Source organism: Halictus rubicundus, chromosome 12, assembly GCF_050948215.1.
Source record: "Halictus rubicundus isolate RS-2024b chromosome 12, iyHalRubi1_principal, whole genome shotgun sequence".
Taxonomy (NCBI): Eukaryota; Metazoa; Arthropoda; class Insecta; order Hymenoptera; family Halictidae; genus Halictus; species Halictus rubicundus.
Genome location: NC_135160.1, coordinates 6,607,642 through 6,625,125, shown reverse-complemented (window position 1 = coordinate 6,625,125; position 17,484 = coordinate 6,607,642). Strand labels below are relative to the sequence as shown.

Sequence of the window (17,484 nt, the reverse complement as noted above, 5' to 3'; positions counted from 1 at the left end):
ATTGTTAGATTGGTGCATCTTTCAAAGAGAATTCTTGGTCAGAAACCTTCATGATTTTTTAAAGTTGATTATACTGCTCCCTTAAAAAAGATCCTATTAATAATTCATGCAAGGGATGTTTGCAAATTCGATTAAAACATTTATGGCGCCGCATATTGAAGTAACGTGTTTGCGGCGACTACATAATCGACAAAAATGACTTTCAATTATACATACCCAAAGCTGTTGACGAACCGAAAAGCGCTAATAACGAAGATATCGACATTCAAAGTTTATAACTAGACCGCGGAAATTTTTGTATAGCGAATACAAAGGCTTACAAAATGTTAATAAAATATGGGCTTCAATAATATTCAATACAGTCCGATTTCGATATTGATTTACGTGAACAGTTCACGCAGGAAATTAAATTTAATTTCACGCCAATTCCTTTCTGAATGGAAACGTGTAAATACATAAACTTCCGCAGTCTATTTATAGTACATCGCACTACGGGATGCATGCGCGGACACTCTTGGCCAGTCTGGGTATCCAGGCTTGTAGGCAATGCCCTGTCAAAGTAAATTTCGATTAAAACAGTGTTAGCGCGCGTAGGACCGGATACTTCAGGAATTTATTAGATTCCATATTATTAATAATCGCAAACGTACTCTCGCGCGCATTTTCGGTGTAGATTAACCACGCTGAAGCTCGTTGAAATCAATGATCATCTAGCAGTGTCCTCTTCATATATGTCCGGAGCAATATGGTCAAATATTCGGAGCATTTGTCAACTCTGTTGCAACCGAAACACAATTTCATTAGGTTACAGAATAAAATAAGATGAAAAGTTAAATTGGAGAATTTTAGTTTTAAAATAAAACTCACAATTCCGAGTATTTAAAAATTTTGAATCCAATCATTAGCGGTAGGTAAACTGTTAACTGACCGTGAATTATGAATTAACTTTTGAAATATATTTAGGAAATTGCAGTAAAAAAAATTGTTAAGAAACATATCAAAATTTGTTATTCACTAAAACAACTTTCTTCTAGTCCAGTGAACAATTGTTTTGCAAGATCAATATGATATCAGAAATGAAGACAATATTTGGAAAGCTCCGATGTGAGGCATAGCGCTAAATATTGGAAGAAGGTTTCAGAAATGCGATGTTGATACTCCAGAACTAATTATCTCGCATTCTGACGCCGGGAATGATTTTAACGCAACCACGTAAGAGGCTGGTGCGCAGGGGAAGGTTAACCATCACGGCTAACCGCGAGATCACCGCGGACCTCGAAGCTTCCGAAGCTCACCGCGTAGGTTCCAGCGGCTTGCAACACTTACTGAATCCGAGGCGATTAATAACAAGACTATGAAAACGCAATTAGAACATTTTCATGGTCAAAGTGCTAAGCAAACGTAACAGCAAATAAGAATGAATAAATAATGTTCGAACGCAGCTCACTACTTTTAATCAGTTTCCGTGGCGTAGTTTATTTATATAGATACTTATGCAATTAGCGTACTATGCATATAATTATTAGTCTATTGCTAATTACTATATACGTTATAATCATTACCAATTCATTACCGTAATTAAACAGCTTAGGGCCACTCCGATCCACTTCGTTTCACTCTGACCAACTCCAACTCATTCTGATGCTCTCTTACTCGTTGCGGTTCAATCCATTCCTCTCTAATACGTTCTAGTTCATTTTGTTTCGGTGCAACCTGCTCCAATTCATTCCGGTCCTCGATTGCCCTCCGCGCTTCCAACTTATTCCGTTTGGCTGTAATACGTTCCGGTTTATTTCATTCCGGTTTAAATCGATTTAAACATTCTGGTGCTCTCTTACTCGATCCTGTTCATCCTGGGTCGCTTCATCCTAACCCGCTTCTGCCGGTTCCGGTCCATCCTGATCCTCTCCATCCTGGCTTTGATTATCCTGGTCCAGTTCGGCCATGTCCTGTTCACCCTGGACCAGTTCATCCTTATACGATTCATTCTGTTTCTCTTTTACCATCTACTGTCCATCCTGGTCCGGTTCACCCTGGTCCGTTTTATCCTGGACGGTTAATCTTGGTTCGATTCTTCCGGTTCCGGTACATCTGTATACAATTCATTCTATTTCTATCTTACCTTCTCCTGTTTATCCTGGTCCAGTTCGGCCGGTTCCTGTTCGCCCTAGTCCGGTCCATCCTGGTCCTGTTCAGCCTGGTCCAGTTCATCCTAATACGAGTCATTCTATTTCTTTCTTACCATCTCCTGTCCATCCTGGTCCGGTTCACCCTGGTCCGGTTCATCCTAGTCTAGTTCATCTTGGTCCGTTTCATCCTAGTCCGGTTCATCTTGGTCCGATTCTTCCGGATCCGGTACATCTTTATACAATCTATTTCAATCTTACCTTCTCCTGTTCATCCTGGTCCAGTTCAGCCGGTTCCTGTTCACCCTAGTATGGTCCATCCTGGTTCGGTTCAGCCTGGTCCAGTTCGTCCTGATTCGGTTCAGCCAGGTCCGGTTCATTCTGTTTCGCTGTGGTTCATTCCGGTCCGTTCCAAGCCGCCCGATTCATTCCGGTCCATTCTAACTCATGCCAATCAAATCCAATCTTTTCTAAACCATTCGAATCTGCCCTAATACACTCTAATCCGCCCAAATCCTCTTATACCCGCTTGTACCCGTTGCAGCACGCGTGGACATAAACTAGTTCACTCCAGTTTACTCCAATCCATTCGAACCTACACAATTCGATTTAATTTGGCTTCGATTAGATCTAATTATCAATATTTCAATGATTTTTATATGTTTCGCTAACTATTGCGAATATAATGTACTGCTGGAGCTAATATTGCTTCCACATTGAACAATGTGTAACTCAGCGAAATAAGAGAATGATGAAAATGGAAGGAGGATTATACTCACCAGAATGTCCCAATTAAAAAAGCTGCATCTTGCTGTTATTTAACTATTTAATAGATAATATGATTAAAATAATGAAGAATCTCGTCCATACTTTAACATTACCCCGCACAAGAAACTACGGTATTAATTAAACAACTAATTGTTTTAAAAAAACAACCAGAATGACGACACTCTAACGTTCTCACTCAACTTTTGAACACTAATGTTTTCAAGCACTACGTGAATCCTGTTTCTTCAGCTCAAACATAATATTATAATGTCAAAAGTTAATAAAACTGCTATAAATTGTAAAATTAAAAAGAGCGCGAAAATATGAAATAATTAATGCATACTACGTTGATTTAGTAGTACAATGGCTCCAGAATTTGAAAATATAATTTTTAAATATACTCACCCCTTGTCTGGTGAAATGTTATAATTTTCACTATCTTCAATAAATAAAAGAGGTACAAGATTTCTATGTACTAATCTATATTTTATTATCGGCGTACTCGTCGCCGCAAAGACGTTTATAAAAATGTTCGATAGCATATAAATATATTATCACTACATATTTACAGAATATTTATTATATAAATATGACGACGCTGCAATACAATCATGTTATGATACTATGATTCAGTTCTAACTACAAATTAGTAGGACTACTAAAAAATAAATAATCTCGCGTTACAAGCTATTGTTATTAAAATAATTTCAATTAAGAATGAATGGACCCTTCATTTTAGAAATGCTTCTGGCAGTATATTGCTTCAACTGCGCCTGCTGCCCATAGAGTAAATCGTTAGAAAAAGTTATAACAGCTGATCTTTGATGGAGATTGTTAGTATCGTTAAGGCTATTATGCTGCACTGTATAAAAAATTCCACGTGCCTAAGATATGAAATGTACTCTGGTTAAGACTAGTTTTGTGCGGTTAATAGCGTTAAAAAGTTCGCAACGCTCTCTTTGTTCGATATAGTAGGATATAAAATTAATGCGATTCCTTTACAATTCCTCCTGCCTAGTTTTACATGTATATCTCTTCAATCAGATTTTTCTAAATATTTTACAGTCTTCCTTTTCTAGTCAATATTCACATATTGCCCTGTAACCGTGGCTGTTTGATGATATCTTCTTCTACCAGCGAAATCCTCGTTCTCTTCATTCAGTTGAGCTGAACACGTTTCAACTCCTGGATGGACCGGAGTAACAACAATTTGTTCGTAGTCATAAACTTTCCTTCTAAAATTGAAAAAATCGAACGATTAAACACTGTATTATAAATGTAGTAAATTATCATAATGCTTTTAATGATTACCCCATGAGCTTCAATAACGCTATCTTCAGCCAACTGAAGAATTTAAATTCTGATGATACTCCCGGTTTCACAGCGGGATTAGCATGACCAACGTAGCTCCACACAAGGAACACAACGACTATGTTGGCAATGGCATAACCCCAATGTACGAGAAACATTATAAGCAACTTGATAAGGCACTGGAAATCACACTCTCGTCAAAACCATATTTACACAACTTCTACACGTAAAACGTATGGAAACTTACACCTAATAGTGAAAGCCATCTGTTACACAAAGGACTGTACCAGTTTCCCAATTTATTATGGATGTGAATCTTTCGTTCGGTATTATCCGCGGGGCTAGTATTTTCATCAACACTCGGCGAGGAGTCTATATAAACGTTATTCTCAGAGAGACTAGGATTTCTCTATAAATAATTTCAAAATAATTTCTTATTATCGCAACACAATGGTCTAACATTCACATGTACTTACAACAAGATTTTTATGTCTGATTCTTTCAGGAAAGAGATTATCCAAATCATTGTCCATGTCCGGTATCGAATTATCCCTACTCGCTACTCCATAATTGCGGTCAAACGTTGGAGACTGCGTTCGAAATCTTTGCTCTCGAGTCAACTGTATATCAAACGTTTGCGCAAGAGCAAAATACGCGTAGTCTAAGCATGCGTAAGTCAAGAGGAAAGGCATCGTGACAATTGGCGCGAGCGTGTTAATTTGCCCAGTGATGATAAACGTCAATGTAACAACGGCAACCACCATCATTGCGTACACGGGCACTTTGTTCGGTCCCCTCTAAAGAATAAGTTTAATTTCGTTATAGTAAGCCTAATTAATTGAACAAAGCTTTCCATCGCTTTGACTCACCCCTCTCTGTAGACAACTCATCCCTGGTATAACATTTTGACTAGCAATGGACTGAAGAACTCGGGGTGTGCCATACATAGCACCCAAACAACTACTGAACGAAGATACGTACAAGCCCGCCAACAATAATACCGAGATACCTGACACCTTTGATGCAATCATAAAGTCCGTCAGGAGTGCATTACGAGTGCATGTTGACGCAAGAAATAGAATGAAACATAGATACAAAAAGGTTCTGAAAATAGAAAATACAATATAAATTCGAGAATCCGGAAATTTTGTTCCAACACGACAATGTCGGGTTCTCGCACAACTCTAACATGTAAATTTATGTAAATGTCTAGTTGCGGTAATTACCCAGTTCCAACTGCTGCTAGGGTACCATTAGGGATATCAGTGGACGGATGTCGTAAATCCCCACTCATATTGATACCAGCTAAAACACCAGTTACAGTAGGAAAGAATACACCGAACACTGTGAACCAACTATATCCATTCTGATAGTTAGGGAAAGTGTTATTTCTCAAATTTCCTGAAAACCAGCCCTCGAAGCCAGCCTCTACAATATTAGCAAAATTATACAGGTATTCAATGAATTATTTGTTAGAAAGCACACAGAATCTTACCAATATTCACATGAGTAAAACTTCCCACCACAAAGTCTACCCCAGCAAGAAGTAAAATTAACAGGAGAAGGAATTGAAGTTTTATGACCCATTTGACACCAGCAACATTGATAACAGATAACAAGATAACAGCTGCACATGCAAAACCACGCTCTGCCCAAGCAGACTCTAAGTGTACCAAACCAGCCATAGATTCTCCAAAACCTAACACATTCAATGCACAACCCACCGCCTGCAACAAGAGTTTCAAGTAATTTTCCATTATTGTTACCAATTGCTATGCTGCCTCACCTGTCCAAAGCAGTATAATAGCCCGATTGATCCACCAAATCTTGATCCTAACACGTGTGACAACAAAAAATAAACTCCTCCACTTTCTACTCGACACCTTTCACATATTCCCACTGCAGATAGTACAGTTACTAATACAGTGCATACTGAAACAGTAAAAAATCTCTTAAGTATCTATCTATTAAGTAAGGACCTACACAGCGTAAATGGTAAGTCTACAACCAATCCCTAGGGATCCGCATGGCATTTAATGTGTTAAGTAACTATATGCATTTACCTGTAGATAATACAATTAGTACTGCATTGAGAACGCCAGCTTGTCCCACTATCCAACCAGATCTCAAGAAAACAATTACTCCAAAAATATTTATAAGACAAGATGTAAACACACCGTCCCAAGTTCCAAACAATACAGGTTGAGAAATGAAAAAGTTTGATTTCCACCAAGGATCTGAGCTCTGATAAAATATGACAAGATATAAATACAAGCATTACTTTGTTTGATGCAATTACTTACATATTCTTGGGCAAACAGCTCATTTGCACCTGTCTGATACATATCGGGTCCAAGTTCTTCGTACTCTCCATTATTCCTTCTTGTTTCATTATTTCTTTGAGTTTCTACATTATGCAAGCCATACCTGGACCAATCAATGTCTTTATTGCTCGCAGCATCTCCGTTTGACATTTGATTTCTGTCATTGGATTCCATGTTTCTATTCATTGGGATACAATAATTGGGTACAATAATTAGCTGCTCTACGGTAACAATATCAGTCTTCTTCTTTCAATTCCGACTTTGTAAAAGTAGTATAGAATATATTGATAAACAAATACAAAAGTTCTGTCTAGTATGCCTCATGTCTATTTAGTAATGCATAATCTCAGTATAGTAAATAGTACATAAATCATTGATTAACACTGTTCAAGCAAATGTTGTAGCTGCTATTATGTGTTTAATAAAATAAATATAAAATTATTTTGCTATTTCAGCAAGGAAAAAGCGTTCCATATACTTAATACGTTTGTTGTCAATCTTAACGAGGATAGGTTAGAATGCGTTCTCTGCGTATATGTACATGAATCAGTGGCTATCGCAAGCCTCTACTGTGTCATCGAAACTTAGTAGTGTCATATTTTTTGCAGTTTATCAATTTCTTATATCAATCTTATCGTTTCAAATATATCACCTAGTGGTGACGTGTTGTTCCACAATAGAACGACCATTTTTGATCTTTCTAACGGTACTGAACGGTACTGAACGGTACTGAACGGTACTGAACGGTACTGAACGGTACTATGCAGGTATGGGTTGAGTGTTTCATATACATATATAGCGTGTGCAGTATGTACTTACTCCACACGTCTTTGCTTTCATTGGCTAGCGTTCCGTAAGGTCTTGCCTCACACCAGACGTGTTAAATTGATTTAATATTGAAATTACTGGATATTTCAGATTTTTTATTTCGTAAAAGTTAGGAAACAAATTCATTCATTAAATGTTGTCAAATGCATTCTTGCCATTTTTATAATTAAAAATAAACTATTTCAATTGTCGGTAGTCCTAATGTTACCTGAATTCCACGAAGGCATTTAATAAACATAATTTGACTTTAAAATATACATTTATTCGTATCATTTATAGATTGTAAACAAATCATACCCACATAAATGTATCAATCTAGAAATACATTCATTCGTGACGACGCATTCATTCCATGAAGGTAGAAAATCCAGATAATTTCAGGATTTATTGAGGTCATTGTTCGTTTGCAACATAATGTCTACACACAGTCTCAAGATACAACTACACTCTCCTCATTCACGTCTCATAACGCAAAACATACGTTTTCTTTTTTTTTTTTGTCAGTTCCCTCAAGGAAACAATTTCAATGTAATATAACAATAATTCATAATTCTATCCCGCGAAATATTAATTCCTGTATTTACAATAACATTCATGCTCCCCTCCTCCATTTTTCACCGTTACTGAATTTTGTCATTTCTCGGCCACTCACGCCACAGGTACCAATTCCTACTCGACCATTTACATTTTCTGGTGTGGCAAATATACTCTTTTTAATTACGCCTTTCTTCGAAGACTGCTCATGTAACATAAAAAACAAAACAATATAAACAATTGATCAAGTCTTTTATAAATAAATCAGACTGCTGGTGTTACCTTGTTTGTAAATGCTAGCCATTTGTTTTTCTCCATTTCACGTTCTTCCTCTAGTTCTTTAAATCGTTGAAGTTTCCTCTGTTTCTTTTTCTTTAGGTATTCCCTCTGTTTATTGGGATCCGAACCCGCTACTGCAGCAGCTTGCATTTTTCTGTAAATTAATGAATTTATCAGACATAGGAGTACTTCAATTGAAGTAACTGAATAAAGACCTGCAGCACGACAATATACTGATACATGTACCATACATTTTCTGCTAAATCTAAAAGTATTGCGACTATTTAACAGATAAACATTTATGAAATTCTTATAACTTGAATAATAAGAACTATTTTGATTTATTTTATAATAGGTGGAAATGTACTCTGGATTTATAAATGATGATAATAACTTAGGGTTTACTTAATTGTTAGTCTGAAACATCTTCAATCACTCAATTCTCAGTTTCATCCATTACAATAAACACTAAAACCATACATTTACCATAAAAGTAATATTTCATTAAAATCTGATATTTCCTGTTACCTTTTCCTGGTTTCCGGCAATGTACATAGATAGCGCATCACCAAGGGATAAATCAACAATATTGGAATTTCAGGTCAAGGCACACCAAACAGTAGAGTGATTATGATGGCCAATTAGGAATAGAGGGATAAGGAGAAAAATTAATGATTAGCATTACAAAACAAACGACAATATACTTTAAAATCTGGCGTATACTCAAACTTAGGCAAGATTGTATTAATCTTAAATTATTAGTGAAAGAAATAAAACATAGTAGCCAATCACTTACTTTGATTTCTGATCTGCCCAATCCGATGCTGGCCTTTTGGCTACTGATTTTAGTTGACTTAGCATTGTGACGTCGGTATTTTTATATTCATTGAAAGTTACATTCACGACTCCATCCTCGCTTATTACATCTATGGTTGCTTCATAGTATCTGAAAAGTTATACATTAATCATAGAAGATACGTTACTTGTAGACAGATATTCAACATGGTCATGAGAATCTCATGAATGAAATGATAATGGCTGTCAGTTAAAGTATGTCACAAATGTTTTATGTTTACATATTGCTTGAACGATAGATAAAACAACATTAGATTCACGTTAGTGTTACTAACATTAAGGTTTAGTGAATTCTAAGATTATAACACGAAACAATAATCACAAAATATTGGTTTTATCAACTTGAGAGTCCGAAAGGGATAATAATATATCGTTAAATGGCATTAAGAACTACTTACTTGCCATCCTCGCTCCAGGGTGCCATGCACTGATCACCAACCTTCCATTTATTGGCCAGAACTGCAAGTAAAATAGGATCTTTAGCATCCATGCCATTGGCTTGCCTTTTTTCCTGTTGTTGTGATTTAATTAAATCATGTGTCAGCTCTATTACTTCCTCGAGATCAATTTTCAATTTCAGGAGTTCTTCATTTGTCGGATCCGTGGTAAGCGCTGCTTCCACCTAAACCGAGAAAACCGAAAATTCATTTCTGCCCAAGAGCTCGTAAACAACGACGGGATCACCAAAAATGGACTCGCCATTCCACCATTTCGATGAGGTTAAGCAAAAAACAAAAGTCTCACCTGCTGGAGCTGCAGTTTATAATTCTGTAAATCGTCCATGACGAGGCTTGGATCAGCAGTGTGTTAACAAACCCTAAAATAACGTTTGCTAGCGGTTCTTTTCTTTCTGAATGCTACTGTCAAGAAAGCAAGTAAAAGCGAACACTGGCACTGGTGAACACCCTCTCCGATGTGTATGTATATACACGACGACATCTATGACACGAATCTAATAAACCCAAGACAAGCCATAAGATGGCTTATCTGTAGCGCAGCGTTCGGCAACATTCGGTAAACAACAAGGCATTAAATACAAGCCACTTTTATTTTATCACAATATAAAAAAGCAGGTAACGATAGATCCTTTTTGTATTACAAAATACAGTTGATTTTTCTTCTTATCTTATTTGAAAACTCTTTTTCCCGGTCCCAATTTCTGGTCGGTAAATCAGCTTGCACTCACAGGTGGCGCCATCAGTTAGAAACTAATTTCATGAATCAGATGATTCTTGCCTTGCCATAAATTCCTCTCTGGCCATAATTTATATATGTAGTCAGTGGTCTCATCGGCGTTGAAGGAAGCAGAAGGACGCTAACGTCGCGAGCACAATATATAGTCAAAACGAAAGAATATTTGTATTTTCTACTGGAATTCTGTGAAAAGTCTTATACAAATATGAATTACGAACATTACTACGATAGAAGAAACGATTCATATGTAATACATTTCTCGAATTTTCACGGGATAAGTGAAGACGAAATCAATAAAATGTTTTCCGTTTATGGCTCTGTGACTATACGTGGTACAGGTGGTCAATTTGGTTTCTATTTTATACGATATAAAAATTTAGAAGACACCATAAATTGCCTAAATGGTTTCAAAGATCATAAGAGCATTAAGATATTACCACATAAACACAAAATTAACCAAAAATGTAAGAACAAGACACATAAACCTGGGAAAACAGAACCAATCAATCTCTCCAATTCTGAAGAAGCAATTCAGAAGCAATCGGGTTATCATAATGTGGTCAGTAAAATAGACAGTGGTTGTGACACCTCTATTGGATCAACGTCAACGAAGATAGTACACATGAACAAAAGAAGATCTGAAATTTCGATCAGCTCTGAAATTGCTGACCAGACTACAAAGACAATGGAGAGTTCATTTGACGAAGGTGAAATTCCTTCCTTGGTCTATAGAAATAAAAAAACCATTATTCCAGCTCAAGAGGTGATTATAGCCAATATTGATCCCAGTGTAGAGCTAAAAGAGATATTAACTCTTTTCAATGATCATCATCCGATCGCAACAACAGACATCCAGCAAGTACCATACTCTGGAGTTAGGTACATTCATGCTTATTTCATGACAGTGAGTGATGCATTAGCAGTCGAAAAGAAATTTGACAAGTACCGATTGCGTGAACATATTCTTATTGTTCTGAGACCAGAGATGTTGATAAAGGAAGCAATTTATATGTAAATGGTTACATTAAGCTTCACGGTTATATTATATTTCTTTAACTGTGAAGGACATTCTTAATTGTATTATATGTATTCTGAAATTACATGGCATGTTTTTAAACTTATACAAGAAATATGTAATTTGTGAAGCGTTATGTCAATTGACTTTTTTAATTAAAAATTGAACAGTTTGAAGCGTTCTCTATGACAAAACAAACACCTACGCAAGTGATCAATATACCCTAACCAAAGTACTATGGTAAATGTCCGAGTGGCTGACCATGTACCGGCAGAGAAGTTTGGGTAGATGCGCGGATTATTAGTGTTGAATATTGATTATATAATGGATAAAATAAGGTGAAAGGAGTATATTGCACATGTATTTATATTTATAATATATAAGTAATTAGATTAACAATAATATGTAAGGACCGTTTTTTGTATTGGGCAGATAGAGCTCAGGCTCTCCAACGCCATCTTTGTATGATATATATAAAGGGAAGAATAAACGATAAACCATAAACCATTATTATGTTGGTGCATATAAGATGTCCAAATTTAGAATAAAGCTCTTAGTTATTAATATCTTCAATTCATATGTCAACGAGAAAATCGGTCGAATTTTACTTAACATTTGTTAAAAATGTGGGGATCTTTGCGCCACAAGATAAAATCCCCTAGGCACGCGCTGAAGGCTTTTCGAATTTTATTACTGTCCGGATACCGTGTATGTATGTACATAGTACAAGTGACACGACTTGAGGTTATGTGCAAGTATGGAAAATACTCGCATGTTCTTGTAAATATATGTATAAAAATGCATAAACTTTAATTAGATTTATATTTTATGGTACCGCTCCAACGTTAAATGCGGGTCATAACATTGCATTCGTAAAGGTAAATATTTTTAGCAAGCCTTGTTTTATATTGTAAGCATGAACCATGTTAATAATGAAGGAAATTCATTATTTTTATAGCTTTAGATGGCTTTAGATAGCTTTAGATCTATCTCGTTTGATTCTATGAACATGTTATTCCTTTGAGGCTGTTAAAGAAAGTAGGAACACCATGGCTGTTGATCCTGGAATTATATGTTTCCGTCATTGCACCTCAAAAAGCATTTTTTGCAAAAGGGTTCTAGAAGTGTGTCCAATTTGTCAGTCACATATTTTGGATTATATTATAGAGCCTTTTTTAGTACCATATCCATACACAAATGCAACATATCATCCAGCTGCTATAATTGTTAGACCATCCCAAGGCACATTCATAAATGATTATGATGTGTTCAAAGATTTGCATATAGGAATAACAGATTCAAGTGGAGTTATTTATGAATATGATAAACAAGGCATCATCTTGAATGACCAATCAAAGTGGACAAGTTGTATTGCATTCAAAATAACTCCAAACTCTTGGGATTGCCATTGGGATGCAACTCTAAAAAATATGTTAGAGTCTGCAAAGTGGAAGTCTGAAAATTATGATGAAACAGCAATGAATTGCTTTGACTTTGTTATGGAGTTCCTAAATAATTTGCAATACATGAACATAAGATTTGAGAGTAAAGCAGATTTCTGCAACGAGTTCATTTTATCAAAGATTCAAGATGCAATTAAATACAATTGCATATTTAAAAAACTTGAAAATCATGACTTTTTTATATCATAAGCACCTTTCTCTTTTTTTATATTTATTTGTTTTTTTTTTAATTTTGTATTTGCATATTTAACTACAATGAATTAAACAAGAATTTATTTATAAAATTGTAAAGAGTGTTTTATTTTCTTATCCTAGGTCAATTTAACAGTAACATGAGCTTGAAAAGAATTGGACTGCCCTCTTTGGGATTGCGCTATAGACAGAGGTTTTACCATTGCATACGAAATGCATCATCCACAGTTAATGAACACAAATTTGATGTTATTGTAATTGGGGGTGGTCATGCTGGAACAGAAGCCTGTGCAGCAGCTGCTAGGATGAATGCTAAAACTTTATTGGTCACCCACAAGAAAAGCACAGTAGGTATGATTCCTATTTATTAGAGGTGTGCGAAAACCTGGAAATGTCGGGTTGGGCGGATCAAGAATTTTATTCGGGATCAGGATGAGTTCTTGAAAATTTCAGGATTTCCAAGTGTATTCGAGTTTTCGAATGTATCGAGATTCTCGAAAATCCTAATATCATCAGATAGCTAACATTAACGGGTTCTCGACCATCTGTACTATTGATACAGTGAAATAAAGCTTTGTGGAATCATAGTTCAGAACAATGTTTTGACTGAACAGGAGAAATGTCGTGCAATCCATCCTTCGGTGGAATCGGCAAAGGGAATCTCATGAGAGAAGTAGACGCTTTGGATGGGATTTGTTGTCGTATATGTGATCTGTCTGGGATGCAATATACCATATTAAATAAACGCAAAGGTCCAGCTGTATGGGGTTACAGAGCACAAATCGACCGTGATTTATATAAGAAACACTTACAGGAAGAACTGTTCAACACTCCCGGTTTACAAATATGCGAATCCTCTGTAGAAGATTTAATCATCCAAGGAGATTCTCCAAGTTGTCACGGAATAATTCTTAGTATGCTCATATTATGACCATACTAAATCTGTTTTTCAAAAAATTAAGAATTTACTTGTTGTAGAGGATGGTACAAAAATATACAGTGGAGCAGTTGTTATAACAACTGGCACCTTCCTGAAGGGTCAAATCAATATTGGTTTAGAGAAGAGACCTGCTGGAAGACTTGGCGATGAACCAAGCATAGGTTTAGCTAATACATTAGAACGGATTGGATTCAGGATGGGAAGATTGAAAACTGGTATGTACCACTTTAACTATCTTTCTTACCTCCATAGTATTACATTCACGAGACCATTGTGCTATTTAGGTACTCCACCACGAATAGAAAAATCTACCATAGATTTTTCCAAATGCAGTTTGAAGTTGCCAGACAAAGTACCAACACCTTTCTCATTCTTGAACAAGACAGTCTGGCTACCCGCAGAGAAGCAAGTAAGCTGTCATCTAACATTTGCAACGGAAGGTGTGTCCAAAGTAGTAAAAGAGAATTTACATTGCAATTCGCACATAACGGAGGAGATAAATGGGCCGCGATACTGCCCAAGCATAGAGAGTAAAGTGTTAAAATTTCCCGCCTCCGAGCACCAAATTTGGTTGGAACCGGAAGGATTTGACTCACCTGTAATATATCCCTCGGGATTATCATGCACCCTTCCAGCAGAGAAGCAACAGGAGCTGATTCGGTACATACCAGGATTAGAAAATGCCAAAATGTGTAAGTTTCCTCTCTTTTGATCATAATTAGACTGCGGATCATATGCATTCATGGTAAAAATGGGTAAATTAAATAGAAAACAATGGAAATATTTAAAGAATTTGAAAACACCTTTCTTTTATTTTCGACTTTTTAAAACGATTAAGCAAAGAAATAAATGTTTATGTGGCTTTAGTATCTTGAAATTAATCCAGACAATGTTTATTTTGCATAAAAATCCGCAATCTAATCATAACAAATTTTTCCGATCGTGTGACTAAAAATTGTACTATATTTCTGTAGTGAGACCTGGCTATGGTGTCGAGTACGATTACATAGACCCTACAGAGTTGAACGTTAAATTGGAAACGAAGAGGATACCAGGATTGTTTCTTGCTGGACAGATAAATGGCACCACTGGTTACGAAGAGGCTGCTGCACAAGGTATAATAGCGGGCGCTAATGCTGCAGCTAAGGTTTGTAATTAGTTGTACCAATCTCCGCTCCAGCTCTATTTTGAAAATAACATTCAGGATTAATTTACCAGGTTCTCAAGAAAAAATCATTGATAATAAGTCGGACAGAGGGCTACATAGGCGTTCTTATCGACGATCTCACTACTCAAGGGACAAACGAACCTTACAGAATGTTCACCAGCCGCGCGGAGTTTAGGCTAAGCCTGCGACCAGATAACGCCGACCAAAGGCTCACCAGGAAAGGATACGAAACGGGTTGCGTATCGGAAGAGAGAATGTCGAAGACGGAAAGCCTTCTGTCGAAATTACAAGATGGTATAGAGTTGTTGAAAAGTGACACCCGATCTACCACAGAATGGCGAAGATTGTTGAATATGCGCAAAAGCAGAGGTGTTCAACGCAAGTCTGCCTTTGAAGCGTTGAGCATATTCGAGGATCGTGTTTCCATCGAAGCGTTAATCAAAGTACTTCCGGAACGATTTCAACATTTAGGCGACGATCCAATAGTTGCACGGAGATTGGAGGTACATACTGAACATCATTTTATGCAGCGCGATTGCGTCTTCTTTGGTGCTATCGAACGTACATCAGAGTTGCCGCGTGTTTCACTACAACTAATACCGGTAAATCAGTAGATGCTCATCGTTGATTATTATGACCGCTCAATTGATCTTCTAGATAGAGGCGCTTTACGCGCGCGGGATCGAGGAACAACAGCACGAGGTCAATGAAATTCGCAAGAACGAGCAGATGATCATACCTCAGGACATCGACTACAACTTGTACGTTTGATGATTGCAATATTCAAAATATTATTGTAAACAATTGCAACTGTTTTTGTGTATCGTTTTAGACAAAAGTTGAACTTATCCAGTGAGGAAAAGGAGAAATTGTCGAAACTGCAGCCGTATACGGTAAGTACACGGGTTGCGATACCTAATTCTAACATCTTAAATTACTTGTAAACTGTTTGTTAAATGGACAAATGTTCCGAAGAAAAATTGTGTGGCATCAAGGGAGGTCTGAAATGTAGTCATTAATTTTTTGCTATTTTACTTTTATTTTGCTTTTCGTTGACCTCTGACTGGAAATTTAATAACAAGCAGCTAACGAACGATTTAAGGTGACAGAATTAGGTGCATCATCCTGTTCATTAAATAGTAACTACCCTGGCCGATATTTCTCTTTCAACGTTGTTGATGGTTCATATGCATGACCACAGATAGCGGCAGCCAGTCGAATCTCAGGCGTGACTCCAGCGACGATTCTGCGACTGATATATTACATAAAATCGAATCCATGTACTGTATAATGTCGATATAGTCCAAATAAACAATTTCACCTTGAAGCCTGACCGCGGCCGTTCCAGATTTATTTATTATCATGCGCGGTCTCTCTCGACGGAGCCAACGAGGCAAGTCACACGCCGAGAATATCGAACGGAATCATTTACCAAACGTCGACCCAAATTCTAAGGATGTCACTCAACTATCAGCGAGTAAACGTTCGACCTACGAACTGAGTAAACAAAGGGTCGTTGCACCCGTCGGTTCGGCCACCGGATGCAACGTGGCTGCTACCATCGATCTTCCTTAAATAAAGGCTCGCCTATTCGACAAGAATTATCGGGCGTCGATGTTTGCCCCCGTTTCGAAACGTTTGGGATTAATGGCGACACTCTCGTCGACGCGGTACCGTTCTCTCTCGCTCTCCAGACTCGGAATTTAACGCAACGCCGGGGAACACGGATCTAATTAACCGGCTGTAAAATTCGTTCGTTTAATAAGAGCCCGGGCGTAATTGTCCCCGACTAACAATGCGGTCGAAGTTTCCGGCTTCGCTCGGCTAATGCCCGAGTCCGTGACAGGGAAGTTGCCTGATTGAATTAGAAAGGGTCTGTCCGGCTCCAAACTTCCCGCCACCGAATCGATGATGCATACCCGGGGCAAACGTCGTTACACGATTATTGGGCTAATCAATTTAGATTCTATGGGCGCGTGCACTGGCGCCGTCGCGTCGTTGTAAATCGGAGAACTCTGCGAACGGTGCTCGAGGTCGTTCCGAATTAGACTGCGGATGTTTATCGGAACATAGAGATTTTTATGAGCCACTTGACCGTCGCTGCGATCGAACAGACATTCGTTTCGCCAAAGACAGGCTCGCAGATACTTCGGAAGATTTTAGGATGCGCCAAGTCGCTCTGATGATGAAGTTTCTATGAAATCGCTTCCAGAAACACAATCTGTAGGACAGTAAGGTTCAGGATAGTTCAGGGGTTGGCGAATGAAGGCTCCCGGCGAACGTACTAACAGTTATCGTTTATTACCATTAGTGCGATAGTAAATACTGTTACGATACATTGTACAGGAATGGTGTACGCTTCGGTCGTAGTACAGGGTCGTTGTAATCGTAAACTCTCTACCATAAGTGAATCGACAGTCCTCTACATGTTGAATCGAGCCGAGACGAGCCCCGCCGCAAGGCTCGTCCAGGTTGGTCTCGACCAGT

At 37.5% G+C, this 17,484-nt stretch overlaps 4 protein-coding genes across 6 annotated transcripts; 2 read left to right on the top strand and 2 right to left on the bottom strand.

The window, feature by feature from the left end:
* Nucleotides 1–3,365: 3,365 nt before the first annotated feature.
* On the bottom strand, nt 3,366–7,463 carry LOC143359959 (solute carrier family 12 member 8). Its single transcript, XM_076798398.1, has 11 exons — nt 7,270–7,463; nt 6,509–7,229; nt 6,269–6,449; nt 5,992–6,137; nt 5,701–5,932; nt 5,432–5,633; nt 5,075–5,309; nt 4,682–5,002; nt 4,453–4,614; nt 4,206–4,384; nt 3,366–4,129 (listed from the first exon to the last, which is right to left on the bottom strand). Exons 2-11 carry the CDS (start codon nt 6,713–6,715, stop codon nt 3,970–3,972), a joined length of 2,025 nt encoding a protein of 674 aa, XP_076654513.1. The 5' UTR covers nt 6,716–7,229; nt 7,270–7,463; the 3' UTR covers nt 3,366–3,969.
* A 134-nt stretch (nt 7,464–7,597) lies between these two features.
* Spf30 (Splicing factor 30) lies at nt 7,598–9,967 on the bottom strand. The gene is made up of 5 exons (XM_076798399.1): nt 9,770–9,967; nt 9,424–9,647; nt 8,967–9,116; nt 8,174–8,324; nt 7,598–8,093 (listed from the first exon to the last, which is right to left on the bottom strand). The coding sequence occupies exons 1-5, from the start codon at nt 9,806–9,808 to the stop codon at nt 7,950–7,952; spliced, it is 708 nt and encodes a 235-aa protein (XP_076654514.1). The 5' UTR covers nt 9,809–9,967; the 3' UTR covers nt 7,598–7,949.
* A 413-nt stretch (nt 9,968–10,380) lies between these two features.
* Nucleotides 10,381–11,334, top strand: LOC143359768 (uncharacterized). Its single transcript, XM_076797975.1, has one exon. The coding sequence runs from the start codon at nt 10,425–10,427 to the stop codon at nt 11,232–11,234; it is 810 nt and encodes a 269-aa protein (XP_076654090.1). The 5' UTR covers nt 10,381–10,424; the 3' UTR covers nt 11,235–11,334.
* A 594-nt stretch (nt 11,335–11,928) lies between these two features.
* LOC143359957 (5-taurinomethyluridine-[tRNA] synthase subunit MTO1, mitochondrial) lies at nt 11,929–16,327 on the top strand. Of its 3 annotated transcripts, none has more exons than XM_076798396.1 (10): nt 11,929–12,106; nt 13,013–13,240; nt 13,504–13,803; nt 13,868–14,044; nt 14,114–14,521; nt 14,804–14,976; nt 15,048–15,500; nt 15,655–15,758; nt 15,830–15,890; nt 16,199–16,327. In XM_076798396.1, the coding sequence occupies exons 2-10, from the start codon at nt 13,030–13,032 to the stop codon at nt 16,286–16,288; spliced, it is 1,977 nt and encodes a 658-aa protein (XP_076654511.1). In that variant the 5' UTR covers nt 11,929–12,106; nt 13,013–13,029; the 3' UTR covers nt 16,289–16,327. The 3 variants fall into 3 exon arrangements, with proteins under 3 accessions (XP_076654511.1, XP_076654510.1, XP_076654512.1); XM_076798395.1 differs by having other exon boundaries at nt 11,929–12,112; XM_076798397.1 differs by lacking the exon at nt 11,929–12,106 and having other exon boundaries at nt 13,120–13,240; nt 13,343–13,803.
* The last annotated feature ends 1,157 nt before the right edge of the window (nt 16,328–17,484 follow it).